The following is a 20,242-nucleotide window of genomic DNA, read 5'->3' as shown; positions in this document are numbered from 1 at the left end:
ATTCTTATTTTTACAAGAATTTATTAAACATTTTAGTAAAATAAGTGATTCAAGTACTAAATGTACTAAAGAATTAAATGACCAAGTACAAGTACTTAGATAAAACCCTTACATAATCTGATCAAGAATTTCTGACACAGAATGAAGCTTTTATAACAGTAATCACTTAAAATATCAGATATGGAAGAAGAGGAAATACAACAAATTCTAATTTGTCTACACCACTTTAAACAAAAAAATATTCAACATTTCAAATTTAAAATAGAAAAGTATAAGCTTCAAGACGGTTTCTAATAATGAATATAGACTATGTCAGGGATTCGTTGGCAGACTGTCTTTTAAATGATTTATTGTTTCAAAAATTTAAAGTATGTTTTTTACATTTTGGAAGGTTAATAATAGATTGATTCTTCAAACAATAATACTAACTTTATTGAGACCTGTTGTATAAAATATTTACAAATTGGTATTTACAATTCCTACATCAAAAAATGAATGAAAAACATGTTTAGAGTTGGTAAATAAAACAATACACTACTCCTCTCTTAATACAACATAACTGGATAAAAACTTGTTTTACTTCTTCAAAACATATAAAGTAATTTTTTTTTTACGTTACACTTATACACCACCCAACTAGTTTGATCAAAAGCTTGTTTGGTTCACAGGCTATACAAATAAGACTGGGTTTGTTACCAATAATTTCAACTGGTCTAACACTTATCTGTAGTATCTATGATCTGATGTTATTAACGATAAATAGATATATGCTTATTTAAATTTGTGAACCGTAAAGTTATGTTATTAATTGGCACGACAAACACAAACATTTTACCTATAAATTACAAGAAATATTTTCTCCCATATGATACATCCAAGAAAATGTTTATCAAATTACAAATAAAACTTATAAAACTCAAACGAATCCCAGTGACAAAGACCTTTGACATAACGTAAGTCGATTCACAGAATGAAAAGCAAAAACACTATCAACTTTCTTTTAACAGATTGACGGCTGCCATTGTGTACCATATTTTATCCTCAAGGATTTTCCAGTCTCTCATTTGTACCTCCTGAACTTTATCTAAATAATGTAGAAGAGCAGGTGTTGTTGCCACAGTGTTTCCGTGAACTTTCAAAAACAAGGCCATGTACGCCTGGCCAAGCTCAAAGTCTCTGTTACTCTCCAACAAAAAGTTCAGCATTTCCATAAACTTAAGCAGCAACCTCTCTCCGTCTTCCCCTTCCATTCCTAGAGCATTTATCTCGAAATCAATAGCTGAAGGTCCTAAAGACTTTAATTTGTCCACAACAACACCGAAATCCTTTGCGTCCCTCAACAGTTTTGCGAATGGAGTCAAATTTTGCTTAATGTTTTTCAAGGATATAGTTTTTTCGTTGTTTGAGTTTTTTATTGCAGAACTAAGATCAAATTCCATATTCAAAGTCGGTAGGGTTGGAAGGAAAAACGGAGCGTTCTTCGGTGTTTTTGGAGGCTCCAAAGGTTTGTTACGTTTCTTTATTATGTCAATGTCTAGGATATTTTGCCACCTTGAAACCGCTAATGTTGAGAGCGTGATGAGATTTTCTATTTGTTCAAATTCTTCACTTTCATCCTCCTCTGTTTCGCTCTCTTCCACATCCACAGTCAGGCAGGTTGCACCAGTCGATGGCAGACTGACCAAGGGAATGGCGCTGTCAAGAGATAGCGGCTTGAGAGAGACGAGACTCCAAAGAGTTTTATTGGACCACAAGAAGATCCCTTTGTAGTCAACGTGAGATGTAGCAAGCAGCTCTCCTGTAGGTGACATTGTAATTGAAGTACAAGCAGCGTCAACCTGCAACAACAAAATTGAGGAATTTAAATGACTGAAATAATTTTAAATTTCAGTTTATCAGTAGGCCTATTTAAGTGAATTACAGTGTAACATGATGATTGACATAACTAAGTTAAATATAAAAACACAATGTTTTACTGATATTTATTTATTGATCGGAATTCGGAACTACAGTATAATAATTATTAAGTCTCATCAGCCAAGTATAATTTTTGCGCATTTATAAAAAATGGACAGCATACTGATCATTTTTCAGCAACTCTAGCTGATTATTTTTCTGTTAGGGTTATAAAGAGCTACTCACTATGTTCATTGAAAAGAGCTGTCTTACTTCTGAATGACATATAGTAATCTATAATTAATAACAATTATTGAAATGTAAATATAGTTTTGAAAGAACTACACAAAAAAAATCTGTGGTACAAGAATCAGATTTGTTAACGTTTTCGTGAAAAGCCTTTGCAAAACAAAGATTAGCATACATTTGTTTTTAAATCTTAGTATGAGGACTTCACTTTGTTTTGTCCGATAAAAGTGTACTATTTTATTTTACACAACATAATTAAATAAGGTCCTAACCTGGAAACAATCTACTAGCTGAGCAGAAGGGATGTCCCAGGTACGGATTGTACAGTCCATCGAAGCAGAAATAACCCATCGGGAATCTGGGCTGAACGTAACGTCCGTAACTTGACCTGTGTGTCCTTCGAAGCGTCTCACGACGGTTTTGGTATCAAAATCAATGATTGACAATGAAAAATCCTCTAAGGACACACACAGTAAGGAACTTTCTCTGTGAGTCTGAAAGAAATTCACGGACTCTCCGAGTTTAAGGGTTTTTATTGGGTGTTTGCCTGGAAAATGTCAATGTTGATTAGAAACATGATTTAGAATTATACACATAAAAATATATAGCCTATAAATACACATCTACTAATTCACTTTTTTCTTCACTTTACAAGTCCTCCAGGGGACAGAATATTATGTGTAGGCCTAGGCCCTATAAATGCACGTGTGTACTTAATCTAAATTTTCTATGGCCTACCCGTCCTTTTTCAAAGGTAAGCTAGCGGTCCTTTACTAGTCTAAAATCCAAAATCCTAGCTTAAAGCATTTGGGCCATTCCAAAATTAAGTAGAATTTCCGACCAAGATTTTTTTACAAAAGAATATTTACATTTTTTAAAGTCTAATAACAAACTAAATACATATAGGCCTACACCATTTTTTGAAGGTTAAGAGAGAAACTAATATGGGGTGTCCCACGGAAGGTGCCTCAAACTGATTACGGAATAACGGCTTAACGTACAAGGATGAAATAAAATTATTTCCCGCTAAGTAATCGCAAGGAATAACATAAAAGTATTTTCAACTTGTTTCCAATAGGTACACGGTGTGCCAAAAAGCTACACTACTATTTTTAGCCTAGTCTAAGTTTATGTGGTGGTATTCCTCCTAAAGGTGCGATTGATTTTAAATATTCTATAAAAAAGGGTCTAATCAACGGCTGATTCCTAACTATTTTGTGACTGGTTAGGGTTCCATTACCCAGTTATCGAAACCAATCACGAAATTACTTTTCATCAGCATCCTCGACATGCATAAACTTATTTTTGGTTAGTTTAAAAAAACGGAAACTACCTCTAGGTTTTACTGTTATATATGGATGCTCCATTTACCACTGTGCATGCTAGGCTATATTATTTGAACCTTTTTTTGATTGGAGCAACAGGCAGTACCTGGTTAAAATCTCCTCCAAACAATATCGTTTTTTGCCCATTGGAACATGTCATAGTTACTTATTTAATGAACAAATCTATTGCCTGTACGAACCTATTTCATCTTTATTCCCAGATTGTTTTCTTAGGGCTGCTTTCCCCAAATCAAGTTTAACTTAATCTCGGTTAACTTTAATCGGCGGGTTTAACTTAGGATGGCTTTCCCCACTATTTTGTCATGGAAGTTTAGTTTAACCTAGCTTTTCTTTGCAAGCAACAATGTTGGCAACACTGTTATGCAATTAATAAAGCACGGTACTGTAGCCTATCTTTAGAAGAATGGAAGCATATTTCAGATAGGCCTACGGGTACACTTCCATATCTGTTGGCACTAATATCGAATGAGTACTTTTTATCGATATATCGAACAATCGATATATCGATAAAAAGTACTCATTCGATAGTTTGGTTAGTTAGGTTAGGTTATATAACGATTAATCGATACATCGATAAAAAGTACTCATTCGATATAAAAAGTACTCATTCGATATTAGTGCCAACAGATATGGAAGTGTACCCAGGCCTACTTCATTGGGCCTATTTTAAGATAAATATGCCCTACTGCACTTAATTCTTCATTTTCCACTTACCTCCAGTTTTAAAAATCCAAAATTTGCAGAGCCCATCTCGACCTCCTGAGACAACAATTTGGTTGAGCGAGTCTACAGCAACACCTCTGACAGGTCCAGAATGAGCCAATGGTGTACCATAGCTACTACGGTGAATTCCAGACTGGATGTTAAAACGCTCTATGTTACCAGAATTGTAGCCAATGACAACGAAGTTTCCACAGTGAGTTAGACAGAGTGATAGAGCTGTCAGTTTGAGTTTAGGTTTTACATGTTCCCCTTTCAAATTGCTCGGGAATAGCTGTAGCTCACCCATTTTTTGTTTGTGGAATGACCAAGTCGTAACCACTGGTAATCCTAAATGGGCTGCTGCTATATTATCCCATTCTTTTTCTCGTGTAGTTTCAGAAGTGAACTGAACAATAGGTGGCATTTGTAGACGAACTGCATCAAGTTTTCCTTTCTTTTTCGCTAATTTACGATTGAATGATCCTTTCCCAAGGCTCTTATTAGCTGTCTCAGAAATAGTGTTGAACACCCTAAGAGATGAATCGCCACCAGCAGATAATATACTTTGTCCATTATTACCATGAAACCTTATATAGGATGGAGGTGCTGCATGACCTTCTCGTAACCGTAGCAATCTTACTCCCCCATCAGGCAAGTCAAAGATCCAAATCTTTACAGAATTATCAGGTGAAGATGTAACCATTAAAGGTTCATTTGGGAGGCAATGTAAACCAGAAATTGCAGCATCATGGCCATTTAGAAGCTGTGAAGCAACTTTTCTTTCTTCCAGATTCCAGAAAACCACGTGTCCCGCTAATGTTCCAGAAGCCATGATTGGTTCCCCATCTGTGCGGAAGGATAAGGATGTCACTGGGCCCCAATCTTGCGTAAACTCCATAACTGTCTCGTCACATTTGATGTTGTGCAAGATTATTTTCCCACTTAATAATCCAACTGCAATAACGTCAACTGCTGGAGCCTGTTCCAGTTCTGTCACCGAACTACTCCATCCGGGAAACGTGTAAATAAGCTTGGATGTTTTAAGGTTCCATAGTTGCAGTGAACCTTGTTGGCTTCCAAGTAGAATTTTATTCAAATATGTACTAGGGTGGCATAGTGCAGATACTTGAAAAACGTCATTATCAAAAGTCAGTTCAAGATATACTTCCTCACTTTTGATATCCCATACTCTTAGTGAACTTGACTCGTCCACAGATATTAAATGAGGTCCAAAGGGAAGTAATAAATGAATGGCTTTATTATGCCCTGCGTATGTATGCTTCAGCTCAGTACCTCGTCTCCAGGCATAAATACAGTTACCGCTTGCCGAGTACACATGATATGTGTCTCCTGTCATACAAGTGATTTCATCATCATGCAGATTACTTACAGCTAGAAGTTTCAAATGTGTGCTGCCATAGGTGTGAAAAGACTTTCCTACACATGTGACGATTACGTTCTCTCTTCTTTTATGAATATACCTTACTACTGCAGGAATATGGTTGCTAACATAACCTAGGGCTCTGTGGGGTAAAAATATTTTGCTGGAACCTGGCATTTTAGAATCGCATTAACCAGAGATACTCATATACAATCACAAAATAAGCATAAACTGTATCACCTTTCGAGCTTTTTCTGCTATGAGAGATTTGGGCAGCTCTATTAATTAATTTACAACACGAAAAATATAAATATAACCTAAAACTCAACCATCATAACCTCAAAATTCAACACACCACAAAACACAAACAACACTTCAATTTCAATTCAATTCAATTCAGTTTCTAGGAGTGGAGTGGGAGTGATGAGTGGGGAGGTTGGGGGAGAGGTCGAGAGGAAACAAGAAAAAGAAGAAGAGCTACGATACCGAAAGAGTAAGATGTAAAATACCTAATTCCATGATTTGAGACATTGATTATAAAACAGGATCAATTTTTAAGTTCAACTAAATTGACTAATTAATTAAATATGACCGAGTGGGGGAAGGTATGGGGGTTTAGTGAGTCGGAGAACATTTCGCGCCGTTCCGGCCAAACCTCGCATGCATGCGGGGTTGGTTCGGCAGATTGGCCACAACCTAAACCCCAACTCTCACTTGTTAGCTGCGGAGAGCCGGAGAGCTACCTTCTGCCACTGGGTGTTGGTCCACCTACAGTACCAAGTGAGGGGGTAAAATTCCGGGGGTAAAAATCCGGACCGTACAATTTGAGCTGACCTCATGAAGGGGGTAAAAGCCCGGGGGCAAAATTCCAGCCCGTACACTCTAGGTTTTTATAATTTGATGTGTTCTGATTAAATTCACAACCATGACAATATACGTTTAATAAAGCGTTTAATCCATCGAACTGATGTTGCGAAACTCAAACGTTCACGGCCGGAATTTTACCCCCTGGTTTGTGACGTCACGTTCGCCCAGGGGGTAAAATTCCAGGGGGATAAAAATCCGCTACCCCAAATGAAATGAAAGACTTCAACCATCAACCGCAATTCAATGCTCTGTCTGATACTGCCCAGTCAGTGTCCACTGCAGACCTAAAGTATAGCGCCATATAAAATTATAATTTATCTATGGTATTTCTTCAGCGTTTTTGTAAGGTCATAACGTTTGCTACATATCCTAGAACTATGGCCACATCATAATTATTTTTTACTGTTGGTAGCCACGATGATATACATTGTTTTGTTATTATTTTTCCGCAACGGGAAAATTGAAAATTAGATAATTTTTGTTGTGAGAACAGTTTATTTCATAACACCTGTTAATTTCTATTAATTATTATCATATGTTTATTTGTTATTCTATGTTTGTAAAAAGGTAAATAAAGTTAGTTGAGTTTAAGTTATGACATAAAACAGTGCATTCACTTAATTCTTAGTAAAATAGTACATGGTGGCAGCGGTTTAGAGCTATGCCTCAGAAGAGAAATCCAAGAAGGAAACAATCTGACTATAAAGATAATGAAAATGAAAGAAGCAGAGAAAATGAATACAACAATTCAACTAAGAAGTCCATCATTGTATCAAACACTCATTCAGTTATTCAACCTCCAGCTAGTTTCTCCTTTGTACCAGCAGATTGGCCAAGATGGAAAACACGATTTCAAAGATATCGGTCAGCATCTGGGCTATCTGAAGAGTCTGAGAACAAACAAATCAACACTCTTATATACACATTAGGTGAGAAAGCTGATGAGATTTTTGCATCTTTTAATTTAGCAACCGAATCAACGCTAACATTTGAAGAAGTCTTAGATTTATTTGACAAACATTTTATTCCACGGAGGAACTTAATTTTTGAAAGAGCAAAGTTTTTGAAGAGACAACAAAAAATTAATGAAACAGTTGAAGAGTTTATAGTTAGTCTCCATTCCTTGGCTAGAACCTGTGACTGGGGTTCACTTAATGATGAAATGGTGTTGATGGTACTAATACTGGGTTTAAATGATGAGAAACTTAGTGATCGCTTGTTGCTAGATCCCGAGATGAATTTAGACAAGGCCATTACAGTAATAAGACATGCAGATAACGTAAAGAAAGAGAAGGCAGATTTATATGATGAGAAAAGAGTTCAAATTGAAGCAACTACGTCATCGAGTTCAAAACAAAATCAAGGATATAGGTTTCGTCAAAAGAAACAAGAATACCCAGCGCAATGTATCTGGTGTGGTTATAAACCGTCCCATCCAAGAAGCACGTGTCCAGCAAAAAGCGCAACATGTAACTTATGCAAAAAGATTGGTCACTTTTCGAAGGTCTGCAGATCTAAAGAAGCACAGGAAATAACTGACGAAAATGAAGTAAGTGAACTTGGACCTTCAAATAATAAAGTATTCATAGGTACACTTGGGGATGGGTCAAAATGTAAGCCCTGGAAACTAGAATTAGTATTTGAGGGAAAACCACAAACATTTAAAATTGATTCAGGGGCTGATGTAACAGTAATTCCCCCTGGCATAGTTGATCCAAGTAGGATCCAGCCGACTCTAGTTGAGTTGTTTGGGGCTGGTAGAACAAAATTAGAAACTGTAGGTTGTGTTAGAGCTAATATCCAATACAGAGATGTTAAAATAAATCACATGGTATACGTAGTGAAGGGACTCATAACACCCTTGCTTGGCCGTCCAGCAATACAGGACTTGAAAATTTTAACTTTTGTTAATTCAGTTGCAGAGGTAGACAGTGACTTTTTTACCGAATACCATGAAATGTTTAGTGGTCTGGGCGTCATTCCTGATCCCTACACAATAGCACTTAAGGATGGCGCAAAACCATACGCAATAATCACTCCTAGGACAGTACCTTTACCCCTAATGTGTCAAGTGAAAAAAGAACTAGAAAGTATGGTACAAAATAATGTAATCACACCAGTTGAGCATGCTACTGAATGGTGCTCAGCAATGGTAGTAGTGCCTAAATCTAATGGAGATGTCCGCATATGTGTTGACTTAACAAAGTTGAATGAATCCATCCAGCGGTCTTATCATCCGATTCCCAAAATTGAAACGTCTCTCAGCTCAATCTCAGGAGAAAAATGGTTTTCAAAACTTGATGCAAACAGTGGTTTTTGGCAAGTCCCCTTAAATGTAAATTCCCAGGATCTAAATACTTTCCTTACCCCTTTTGGACGTTTTAAATTTCTCAAACTTCCATTTGGAATCACATCAGCACCTGAACATTTTCAGAAATGCATGAACAAAATTCTAGACAACCAGTCAAATGTCGCAGTCCATATGGACGATATTCTGATTTGGGGCAAAACGAAAGAAGAACATGATACAGTTGTTCGGCAAGTACTTGAAAAGCTTAAAAATGTAGGAATGACACTTAACAAAGACAAAACTGAGTTTGGGAAGTCAAGTATTAAATTCCTTGGGCATTTCCTCTCATCCGATGGAATTTCTGTTGATAAGGAAAAGGTTTCCGCCATTCTCAAAATGGACTGCCCAAAAAACGTAAAAGAACTTCAAAGGTTCAATGGGATGGTAAACTTTCTTGGTAAGTTTATTCCTGACAAAGCTAAGATTTTGGCCCCAATGAATTCACTACTTCAAGCTAACGTTCCATGGATATGGGGTCCAGAGCAGGCGAAGGCATTTGATGAAATAAAACGCATTTTGACTAACTCTCCTTGCCTAGCCATTTACGATGTAAATCGGGAAACAATTATCTCCTGTGATGCCTCGCTTCAAGGACTAGGATCAACTCTTTCTCAAGTTCAAGATGATGGTTCTATACGACCAGTATCATTTGCATCCCGAAGCCTTCTTCCTTCTGAAAAAAAACTATGCAAACATTGAGAGGGAGGCTACAGCTGTTGCTTGGGCATGTGAAAAGTTTCAAGAATTTATTATTGGCAAGAGAATAACAATACAAACAGATCACAAACCACTACTTCAAATTTTGAAATCCAAACATCTTGATGAATTGTCTCCAAGAATTCAAAGAATTCGATTGCGTCTCATGAGATATGATTTTTCAATTACTTATATTCCTGGAAAGCAGCTTCTAGTTCCTGATGCTCTTTCAAGAGCACCTCTCCCATTTTCACGTACTGATGACCGTGAGTTAGAAGAAGAAACTCAAGCGTTTGTTCAAATGGTTTTGTCGTCCATCGATATAAACGACTGCATAGTTGCTAAAGTATTGGAGGAACAAAATAAAGATCCGACTTTACGTGAACTGAAAAAAATAATCATCCAAGGTTGGCCTTCTAAGACATCATTACGAGATAACCTAAAACCGTATAATTCAGTTAAGGATGAGCTAAGTGTTGATAATGAGATGATACTACGAGGTTCAAGACTTGTAATTCCGCCAGCTCTGCAGTCTTGGGCACTTCAAAGAGTACATGAAGGTCATTTTGGAATCACCAAGTGTCGTTTACGTGCAAAAGAGTCAGTCTGGTGGCCAGGAATTTCTTCAGCCATTGAAAGTATGGTGAAATCATGCCCTACTTGTATTAAACATTCAAGGAACAGTCATGAACCATTGCTTCCCACACAATTCCCTGACAGGCCATGGAAAACACTTGCGATGGATTTGTTCAAACTTGAAGGCGTTTGGTTTTTGACTGTGACAGATTATTACTCCAGATATTTTGAGATAGCTGAATTAGAGTCATTAACATCACGAGAAGTAATAATGAGATGCAAAGCCTTTTTCTGTCGACACGGCATTCCAGAAGAAATTAGGTCTGACTGTGGGTCTCAATTTCAAGTCCTTGAACATTCAGATTTCAAGACATTTTCCAAAGTTTATGGCTTCAAGCATATAACAAGTAGCCCAAAATTTTCCCAAAGCAATGGAGAGGCTGAAGCGGCAGTCAAAATTGCCAAAATGATTCTAAAGAAAAATGTGGAAGACCCTTATTTAGCGCTTCTAGCCTATCGAACGACACCCCTCTGGAATGGGTTCAGTCCCTCTCAGCTTCTTATGAACAGGCGATTACGGAGCACATTGCCTCAGACAGGACATTTGCTTTGTGGACCAGATCTAAAGGATCTTAAAGGGAGAGAAGAAACATATCGTGAGAAGTACAAACACAACTATGATAGAAGGCACAAAGTGCAAACTCTCAATCCTCTTCATATAGGAGACCCAGTTTGGATTGTGGACCTTAGAAGACATGGCAAAATTGTGAAAATCCTGGACAGCCCTCGTTCATATATTGTTGAAACTGATAAGAGGAATGTGAGAAGAAATCGATTCCACCTCAAACTTGCCCCTTATTTAAGAGAGGAAAACAGTGAACAAAATTTGTCAGCGAATACACATCAAACAGAACCATACAACACAACCGTCCAAAGAGAAATATACACAAACCAAGCTGGTTGAAGAACTTTCAAACTTAAAAGGGAGGATGTTTATTTGTTATTCTATGTTTGTAAAAAGGTAAATAAAGTTAGTTGAGTTTGAGTTATGACATAAAACAGTGCATTCACTTAATTCTTAGTAAAATAGTACAATTTTGAACTTTGAGGTTAAATAAAAGTAAGCAATAAACAAACGATCTTAAAAGATCTAGTGTTGTTTAAATTCGTAGTGCTTCAGATCGCCTTGTATTGATAATCCATAGTTGTTTAATTTAAACAGTTAATGATAGTTTACCAGTTCAATTGACAATCTAAAATTAATTTGTGCCTATGGACCACCAGCCAAGACCTACAACACAAATTTAAGGTTAGTTTAAAATGTAATTGGATTTTCTTAAGTAATCACTTTCAAATTACCTAAATTTAAATGTTTACGCCTAAGAATTGAGAGAATTTGACTTAAGAAATAAATGATATCACCAATCTTGACACATAAATTAACTTAACTTACTTCCTCCTTTTTCCTCTAGGCTTGAGCAAGCAGTGAGAGTAACTAGGCCTGCGATAAGCTTATTTTATGGGGAAAATCACAAAAGTGGCAATATATTTTTAACCGTGTTTTTTTCAACATTGGGGTTGTTAGCCAACAATTTGTTTTAACACTTAAAAAAGCACTATAAGCTTAACTTAGGCCTATCAAACTTGATTTCAATCAAAAATCATTCAAGCCATTTTGGTGAAAATCAGATTGCTAACTGATAGCCACGAATACTAGAATAAAACCGGTATGGATCATAAACATAAATGACGTTGTTGGCACGAATGCTATAGGCCTACTAATGGCTTTAACATATGTTTTGGCAGTTCCATTTTTAAGCAATGTTAAATAATGTTTATTTTCGGGCCCAAAAAGTAACTTAATTTGTTTATGTTTATGATCCATACTCTACCGGGTTTTTTCAAGTGTTTGTGCTAACAGCATTGACTGAATATGCCTTAACCCATGAAACTTGCAAGACACAAAAGTGGCCCGGCAGCTACAATATCTGGAATTTAAAAAAATATCTTAAGTTAGGCCTAATACATAAAATCGTCGAAACATTCAATGTTTGTCACGTTTGATTTTCAATAGCCTGCACCTAAGGGAGTATGCTTAATCTATGCCTATATGCAACCCTTGAGTGTAATTTACTCACACTATGGTCAGGTATTTTAGTGTAGGTAAATGCTATGTTAACTTATCACAGTAGGGACTTACCAATGGGAGCTGGGGGTACTGTTTGAATAAAAAATCACATGTGTTAAATATTTTATTTCATCATACAGTAAAATAATAGCCTGTACAAACGGTATTTTATCATTAGGGCGTAAAGTGACTCTTTTTGACCCGAGCTCAAGTTAATGAAAATAAGGGCTAAAAGAACCTTTTGCCTGTGTGATGAATTATATTTTTTGTCATATTGCACCATTACTTAACCGTTAAGAGTGCCAGGCGAGAAATTAAAGTAACGCTCAAAAAATGCCGATGATTTTTCCCGAAGGTCGCGCTAAAAATGCCGAGCGCGATCTGGCGATTTTTAGGTTAAAATTTTCGTAAAAATCGAATTTTCGATATTTTGACCAACGAAAATCGATGTATCGCATCTAGTAACTTTCGACTCAATGTTAATATATGGGTTAAAAGAATCCGAGTATCCATTCGGTTGTTATGACAACTGTTCGATCATTACGAAACGTCCGGCCAGCCGGACGTTGGCACTTTTGGCTCGTTCTAAAAACATCCGGTCGGCCGGACGTCGGCACTTTTGGCTCGTTTTAAAATCGTCCGGTTCCCCGGACGTTGGCACTCAAAGGGTTAAGAAAACTAAGTTACAACTAAAATACTTTTAAGCTAAAGAAAACCTCTCAAAACGACTATAATATAGGCCTAAACAAGCATGTGTATTGTAAGTGATTAAATCATTTGGTGTATTACGATTGTGTTAAACTGTAGGCTAGGCCTACATTACACTATTGATATGTCGAACTATTGACAAGAAGGCAAAAATAGAGTACAACCGGTAACTTACAACTGAGTTAACAAACAGCTGACTTTTAGTCCTTCCTAGAGACTAGAAACACTTTTTACTCCCTATGGAGAAAAACCTGCAACGCATGTAAGCTACTGTTGCTTTTGCTGCAGTACAACATAAAAAGGTACCGTACTTTCCTGTTAAAGGGAATATTCAGTATTATCGATGATATTTCTTTTCGATATATTGATATTTTTATTATCGTTTACGTCCCATATTCCTTTTGTTTTAATATCTTCAAACGTATTTAAATTACAAATTGAGAACTAACCTTGTTTAGACAAAAATAAAATGTATGGATTAAGAAATGAAACTGTTCTAAACTAAACCTTACATTGCTAATCAAACTTGCTGTACCTGTACCATTTTGAAATTCCGTTTGAACCAACAGAAAAAGCATTATTGGGAATAACGAACAAAATTTTGAAAATGTAATAGCAAGTTTGGTTAGTTGTTAGCTTATAACAGTTTTCATTTCAATAAAATATTTTTTTTATTGTTTGTTGATACTGAACAATATTTATTTAACATAGTTGTCAGCTGTATGTTTCAATTCGTTAATATCGCAATATCAGATCAAAATTAAAATATCGATGTATCGAAAATAAATCATCGATAATAATGAATGTTCCCTTTAACAGGAAAGTACCCCAAACAAATGTAAGATGGAAGACTTGGATTTCACAAAACATAGTGAACATCACTAAATATTAAAGAATTAGAGTTTAGCTATTAAGTTCATTTAGGCTACAAATTTTTTTCAATTTTAGTTTAAAATTTTATTGGTCATAAAAAAGATTATTTTCTTGTAGAGAGATGGTAATTTTTTCTTGTAGAGCTTCACTCCCTAACGTTTAATTTGCAGTATTTTTAGAGTGTTTATTCTTTCATTATGTTGCTGATTAACTTTCATAATAACAGGTTTAAATGTGAATTTTAATTTAGCAGCTGATAGCTCAGTCAAATGTTTAATAAAGGTAAACAAGATACAAACTGTTTTGGAGAATCTTTTTCAAATAGATCACGTTTTTGTGTCCCACCTACCTCACACTGACACGCGACGGTAAGTGTTATTTTACCAAGTGGTTTTGTTACATCTAATTGTCTTAAGCAAACATAATCTTTGAAGAGTTAAAAAGTTTTGCATTATTCTTTTTGCCTCGGAAAAAAGTTTTGAACATTTTAAAATGTGCAATTTGGGCACGAGTACCCTCATATAGACTATTATTAGTGTAAGCGGTAGTTGTTTGAAGATGCATACAAAACCTATGATAATGATTTGTCAAGAGATGGGAGGTTAGGTTTGTAATGCTGCAACACAACAGCTCGATTCTTATAAAAGTTGCTTAGTTATTACTAGCTTGGTAATGGTAACTTCTAGTTGTATAGGCCACCTAAATACCTGTTGTAACATTACACAAGTAATCCACATTTTTATTTTATAATTTATACTCATAGAAACACAGAAAGTATTGCTTATAATACTTTTTAGCTTTCAAACATAATTTTTAACTGGTCTTAATTAATATTCTGAAACAAAATAAAAGTAGCATTCCTAGAGGCTGTAGAATCAAGTTGGAAGTATGGAGTAGGGAACGTACTCCCTTTGGTTTTGTATTTGGAACAGTGGTGAAGTGTCACGGTCGGAAACCTTCTCTGTGCAGTTCAACAACTCGCTCATGAACGAGATGTAGGTTATAGCGAGCCGCAGGGTTTCGATTCTGGAAAGCCTCTTCTCGTAAGCGAACGTGGGAACTTTTCGTCGAAGTTTGTCAAACGCCTCGTTCAGGTTGAACATCCTGCGTCGCTCACGGATGTTGGCGGCCCTACGCTGAGCCATGGTGGCCACGCGACGTCGCGTCTTCTTGTGCGGACTTACACTGCTAGTAGAGGAAGCACTACAACTGCGTTGACCAAACCTGTGGAAATGGTTTTGTATTAGGCTAAGTATTGAAACTGTACAATTTACAACCTCTCTTTAGAGAGTTCTTTATTGACATTTTGAAATTAATTTTAAATCTTGAAAGAGTTTAAACATATTTCATAACTAGCTGTAACCCGCGGGCTTTGCCCCGTTTAACTTCTTAATTTTCAAGATTATCTCGTTCGCATGGCTCAATCACGTCCTGGTTGAAGTTTGTTCGCTACGCTCACTCACCTTTAGGTTGGAGCTCATTCGCTACGCTCACTCACCTTTAGGTTGGAGCTCGTTCGCTGCGCTCACTTGCCTTCAGGTAAGCTCGTTCGCTACGCTAACTCACCTCCAGGTTGAAGTTCGTTCGCTACGCTCACTCACCTTTTGGTTGCAAATTAGCTCTTGTCATAAATGTAAAAGAAATAATAGTGCTGCACCCTGTTGGTAATCCTTGTAACTTTAATGCTATTGAACATCATAGAATAGAACCAACTTGTTTAATTGAAATAGCTGTTAAGATTCAATAATTCCATTTCTCATAAGGTTAACATGGGAAACTCCAGAGCCACTGGGGCGGAGCCCGAAAGGATTTTTGAAATAAGAATATGCCTATATGTTAATTGGGAATGTAAGCTATCATCATGCCAAATTTCTGCCCAATCCGACCAGTATTTTTCGCGTTCACTTGTCACAAACATACATCCATACATCCATACATCCATCCATACATCCATACATCCATACATCCAAACTTTCTCATTTATATTATTAGTAGGATTAGTAGGATAAATTAGGGATGTATAATAAAATGCATAAATTGCCTGGGAAAGTATTTTTCTTGTGAAAGTTCAAAGCAAACATTATTTGTCTGACTCACACCACCTTTGGTTGAATTTGTTCTTGATGGGAGCGGACTAGGATCATCAACACGAAAATTCCCGTCCCCCACTAAACCTGTTCAAGTCCACATTTTAAAAGGTCGGGAACCATTTTCCATCCCAGCCTGGTTAACTCCCCAGGTTTGTCCCATAATATACAATGGAACTCACAATTTATGACAGCATACTACCTACTGCTAAACTTACCTTTGTTGATTACAAAACCAATTACTTGTGTTAAAAAAGTTTTTTTTTAGGTAGGTAGGCTTAGGTAGGTTTAGGTAGGCTGCAAGTTATGGCTGATTTAAAATGCTAAGACTTACCTTTGCTGGATCATACACTGCGCTCTGTGAGCTGAGGCGGGGCCAGACCAGAGCTCTGTGGAGCAAGCGAACCCTGGCATCAGCTCCGGATGGTAGCCGGGAGCACCGTGGTGGTCCCAGAGAGCGGAGTACGCCAACTCTCCATACCCTGGCGCTCCACTCACCTCCCCCTATAACATGTTTAATGGAACAAATGAGCTCTGTGGTGCAAGCAAACCCTGGCATCAGCTCCGGATGGTAGCCGGGAGCACCGTGGTGGTCCCAGAGAGCGGAGTACGCCAACTCTCCATACCCTGGCGCTCCACTCACCTCCCCCTATAACATGTTTAATGGAACAAATGAGCTCTGTGGAGCAAGCGAACCCTGGCATCAGCTCCGGATGGTAGCCGGGAGCACCGTGGTGGTCCCAGAGAGCGGAGTACGCCAACTCTCCATACCCTGGCGCTCCACTCACCTCCCCCTATAACATGTTTAATGGAACAAATGAGCTCTGTGGAGCAAGCGAACCCTGGCATCAGCTCCGGATGGTAGCCGGGAGCACCGTGGTGGTCCCAGAGAGCGGAGTACGCCAACTCTCCATACCCTGGCGCTCCACTCACCTCCCCCTATAACATGTTTAATGGAACAAATGAGCTCTGTGGAGCAAGCGAACCCTGGCATCAGCTCCGGATGGTAGCCGGGAGCACCGTGGTGGTCCCAGAGAGCGGAGTACGCCAACTCTCCATACCCTGGCGCTCCACTCACCTCCCCCTATAACATGTTTAATGGAACAAATGAGCTCTGTGGAGCAAGCGAACCCTGGCATCAGCTCCGGATGGTAGCTGGGAGCACTGTGGTGGTCCCAGAGAGCGGAGTACGCCAACTCTCCATACCCTGGCGCTCCACTCACCTCCCCCTATAACATGTTTAATCAAACAAATGAGCTCTGTGGAGCATGCGAACCCTGGCATCAGCTCCGGATGGTAGCCAGGAGCTCCGTGGTGGTCCCAGAGAGCAAAAGTACGCCAACTCTCCATACCCTGGCGCTACACTCACCTCCCCCTATAACATGTTTAATGGAACAAATGAGCTCTGTGGAGCAAGCGAACCCTGGCATCAGTTCCGTATGGTAGCCAGGAGCACCGTGGTGGTCCCAGAGAGCGGAATACGCCAACTCTCCATACCCTGGCGCTCCACTCACCTCCCCCTATAACATGTTTAATGGAACAAATGAGCTCTGTGGAGCAAGCGAACCCTGGCATCAGCTCCGGATGGTAGCCCGGAGCACCATGGTGGTCCCAGAGTGCAGAGTACGCCAACTCTCCATACCCTGGCGCTCCACTCACCTCTCCCTATGACATGTTTGTATCTGTAAAATACACCCTACATCTACGATGTCACTAGAGTTATGAAAATAGCCAGGAAACTTTATTTTGAGAATTCTACTTCTACAGTTTATGCTTCTTATATCTCTATTTACTGTTGTATCTCTATTTACTGTAGCTAAATTGCAGAATTCTGGACCGTGTGATGTAGGTGCTGTGTCCAAAATATTCCTAGCATTTTTAGTAATTACACAATAGTGTGATTCGCTGCATTCAGCTTTGTCCTGAAGGGGAAAATAAATTTTCCTCGAGGAGCTGGATGAAATATATTTAAAGGTGTTTTGTCTTACTCAAGAAATGATTGAGTGCAAAATCTAATCATGTTTTAATACCTCCATCTGTTCTAAGTCTATTATGTTCAAATTCAAATTAACTAAAATTAAATGATAAAACACCATGGTAGATTATTTAATTCTAGATTTCAATTTTTTGAAATTGGGTTTAATATTGAGTAATGTAATGGTGAATTATTTTCCATACATTATGTAAACTCAAAACCTGATTTTGTCTACAATGTTATTTAAAAGCTACCTGAGTGCAAGGGTGCCTCCAGAAAACTTTTAGGCCATTCATGGCTTATTACCGCTGGGTTCTAATAGTCCACAAAATTGTATAAGTCTAAGAGATTGTTAAACCGAAAAGAATTTTCGAGCTATGCTCAGGTCAGATTATTTATGTTAGAAGCGTTCGAGCGGTTCAATTTTTCAGCCGAGATTTTATTCTCCCGATCGCAGAAAGCATTTACGAAGATTGCACAATCGAAAATTCTCAATTTCACTCCATCGTAGGAGATCTCTATTTTTCCACGAGGATGACTTCCCCGCGATCGTGGAAGATATTCAAGATTCCACCTCAATTGCAAGGAGACGTTTGAGTTTTCCATTTAATGCCCACCTATGGTAGCAGAGAGTTCCCCGGCTACCTTACCAAGATTTCGCTGTGACCACATGACAGTTTCACGATTTTGTAGCAATCACGAGAGACCTGTCATGATTTTGGTGCAGTCGCGGGAGGTAATGTAAACTAATAAATTACAAATCTATCGTGGTATTACCAATTAATATTTTAGGACATCAATATTCTCCAAGTTATCTGATTTTGGCATGACTCGCTGTTAACCCGAAAACCGAAGGTCAGCATTTTTAACCCGACCCAAAGAGTCTAGCCCATAGACAACTACTTGGGGAACTGGGTTACATTCTCAAAACGTTTTTGAGCATTGGTAGCTCAAAAATGTGGTTTAAGTGTGTACTTTTTACAAAATATTGCACACAAAAACAAATGTATTTTCAACATGTAAAAGGGGTGGCCCTTTTATTTAGCCCCGAAAATATGCTAACATCATACACTTAACTCTATTTTTTGTTAAACTATTGTTCAACCCAATAGTTTCTGGTCTCAAGTTACTCAGTAAATTTTTTGCATTAATTTTATTTACCACTTAATAAAATATGACAAATTTAAAACGAGTTATGGACCTTCAACATGGAGTTAACATTAAATGATTTTTATTTCGAAACTTGTCTTTAGTTTAAGACATATATCCCCAATTCAAAATAACTCCCAATAAGTAATCCATAGCTAAAATAAAAGTCAATACTTTGACGAATTATTTAAGATTGAGTGTTGTGTGATGTGAACGAGTTTTGAGTGTTATTTCGATTTGGGGATCCATGTCTTAAACTAAAGACAAATTTCGAAATAAAAATAATTTAATGTTAAATGAAGGTCCGTGACTAATTTTTTATTTGACAGTTTTTATTTAGTGATTTATAAAAATTAAATCCCAACATTTACTGAGTAATTTGAAATCACAAAGAACGTGGGAGGTATTAACGACCCGAAATATAAATATTTTAATAAAAACTGATTTCTAAAAAGTTAAATTAAATATTGTGTTGGGGTTCGTAGCTCATCTCTAACTAGTCCGTTTTAATGATCAATAGCTCAAATGAAAGCATCACTGAATATTTTAAGTCTAGAACGAACTCCAAACGTTAATAAGGACTGGAGATATAAGGAAAATAATTTCAAAAAATGTTCAAAGTATGAAACGTCCATAAGAAATGCATGTGGGCCATGTGGGAGGGTTTTTGTTTGAATATATATTTAAAACAAAAAAAGATATTTAAAAACTGATTCCGGCACTGAAATCAGCTTGAAACTAGTCATTGATGTGTCACAACACTATCATTACATTTTCAAAATATTTATATCCAAGATGGCGGCCAAAAACGCGTTCCCTATCGAAATGAAGTACTTACTAACCACCTAATAAGTATCGGTGGTGGTCTCAAGTCAATTTCTCGAAAAATGTGCATAACGAAATGCATGTGGTAACTTTTTTTAATTTGTCCAATTTTGGGAAAAGCCGCCATTTTTAATCGTGATTTTAGAGGTTTTCCCGTTTATCAGTTTTTGCCAAATTTTAGTATGTTACTCTGCTCACCCGACACTACAAGTTAAAGCCATAAAACGTTAACTTGCAATTTTTAACGATCCCTTTTTTTAGTTTTTAGTTTAATTTGGACTATAAAAATGTTTTGCATTTTTTGAATCTTCTCATATTCGCCAAAATAAAGGTTGGACACCTTCAGACTTGTGGTCAGCCACCCCACAAATATTAAACAAACATTAAGAACAATTACCTATAAACTTTCCACTTCAAGCCCTTTTTAAGTCCAT

The 20,242-nt window shown here is 37.4% G+C and overlaps 4 protein-coding genes across 5 annotated transcripts in view; 2 read left to right on the top strand and 2 right to left on the bottom strand.

The window, feature by feature from the left end:
- Positions 1-341: 341 nt before the first annotated feature.
- On the bottom strand, positions 342-5,935 carry LOC128990505 (WD repeat-containing protein 36). Its single transcript, XM_054412879.1, has 3 exons — positions 4,206-5,935; positions 2,418-2,692; positions 342-1,838 (listed from the first exon to the last, which is right to left on the bottom strand). The coding sequence occupies exons 1-3, from the start codon at positions 5,749-5,751 to the stop codon at positions 990-992; spliced, it is 2,670 nt and encodes an 889-aa protein (XP_054268854.1). The 5' UTR covers positions 5,752-5,935; the 3' UTR covers positions 342-989.
- Positions 5,936-9,653: 3,718 nt separating this feature from the next.
- LOC128989474 (uncharacterized protein K02A2.6-like) lies at positions 9,654-11,027 on the top strand. Its single transcript, XM_054411368.1, has one exon. The coding sequence runs from the start codon at positions 9,654-9,656 to the stop codon at positions 11,025-11,027; it is 1,374 nt and encodes a 457-aa protein (XP_054267343.1).
- Positions 11,028-11,237: 210 nt separating this feature from the next.
- LOC128988329 (plasma membrane ascorbate-dependent reductase CYBRD1-like) overlaps positions 11,238-20,242 on the top strand; it is a 70,943-nt gene continuing 61,938 nt past the window's right edge. For both annotated transcript variants that reach the window (XM_054409520.1, XM_054409516.1), the window contains exon 1: positions 11,238-11,372. The gene's annotated coding sequence lies outside the window, so the exon portion shown is untranslated. The remainder of the gene's footprint in view (positions 11,373-20,242) is intronic.
- On the bottom strand, positions 14,194-17,209 carry LOC128989473 (uncharacterized). The gene is made up of 5 exons (XM_054411367.1): positions 17,066-17,209; positions 16,776-16,943; positions 16,486-16,653; positions 16,194-16,363; positions 14,194-14,996 (listed from the first exon to the last, which is right to left on the bottom strand). The coding sequence occupies exons 1-5, from the start codon at positions 17,207-17,209 to the stop codon at positions 14,648-14,650; spliced, it is 999 nt and encodes a 332-aa protein (XP_054267342.1). The 3' UTR covers positions 14,194-14,647.

The sequence above is a fragment of the Macrosteles quadrilineatus genome, unplaced genomic scaffold, assembly GCF_028750875.1.
Source record: "Macrosteles quadrilineatus isolate MER2022 unplaced genomic scaffold, UCM_ALF_1.0 Scaffold_3__2_contigs__length_128488019, whole genome shotgun sequence".
NCBI classification, from domain to species: Eukaryota; Metazoa; Arthropoda; class Insecta; order Hemiptera; family Cicadellidae; genus Macrosteles; species Macrosteles quadrilineatus.
The sequence above is the reverse complement of the archived record's forward strand: the minus strand, read 5'-3'. Positions and strand labels throughout refer to the sequence as shown.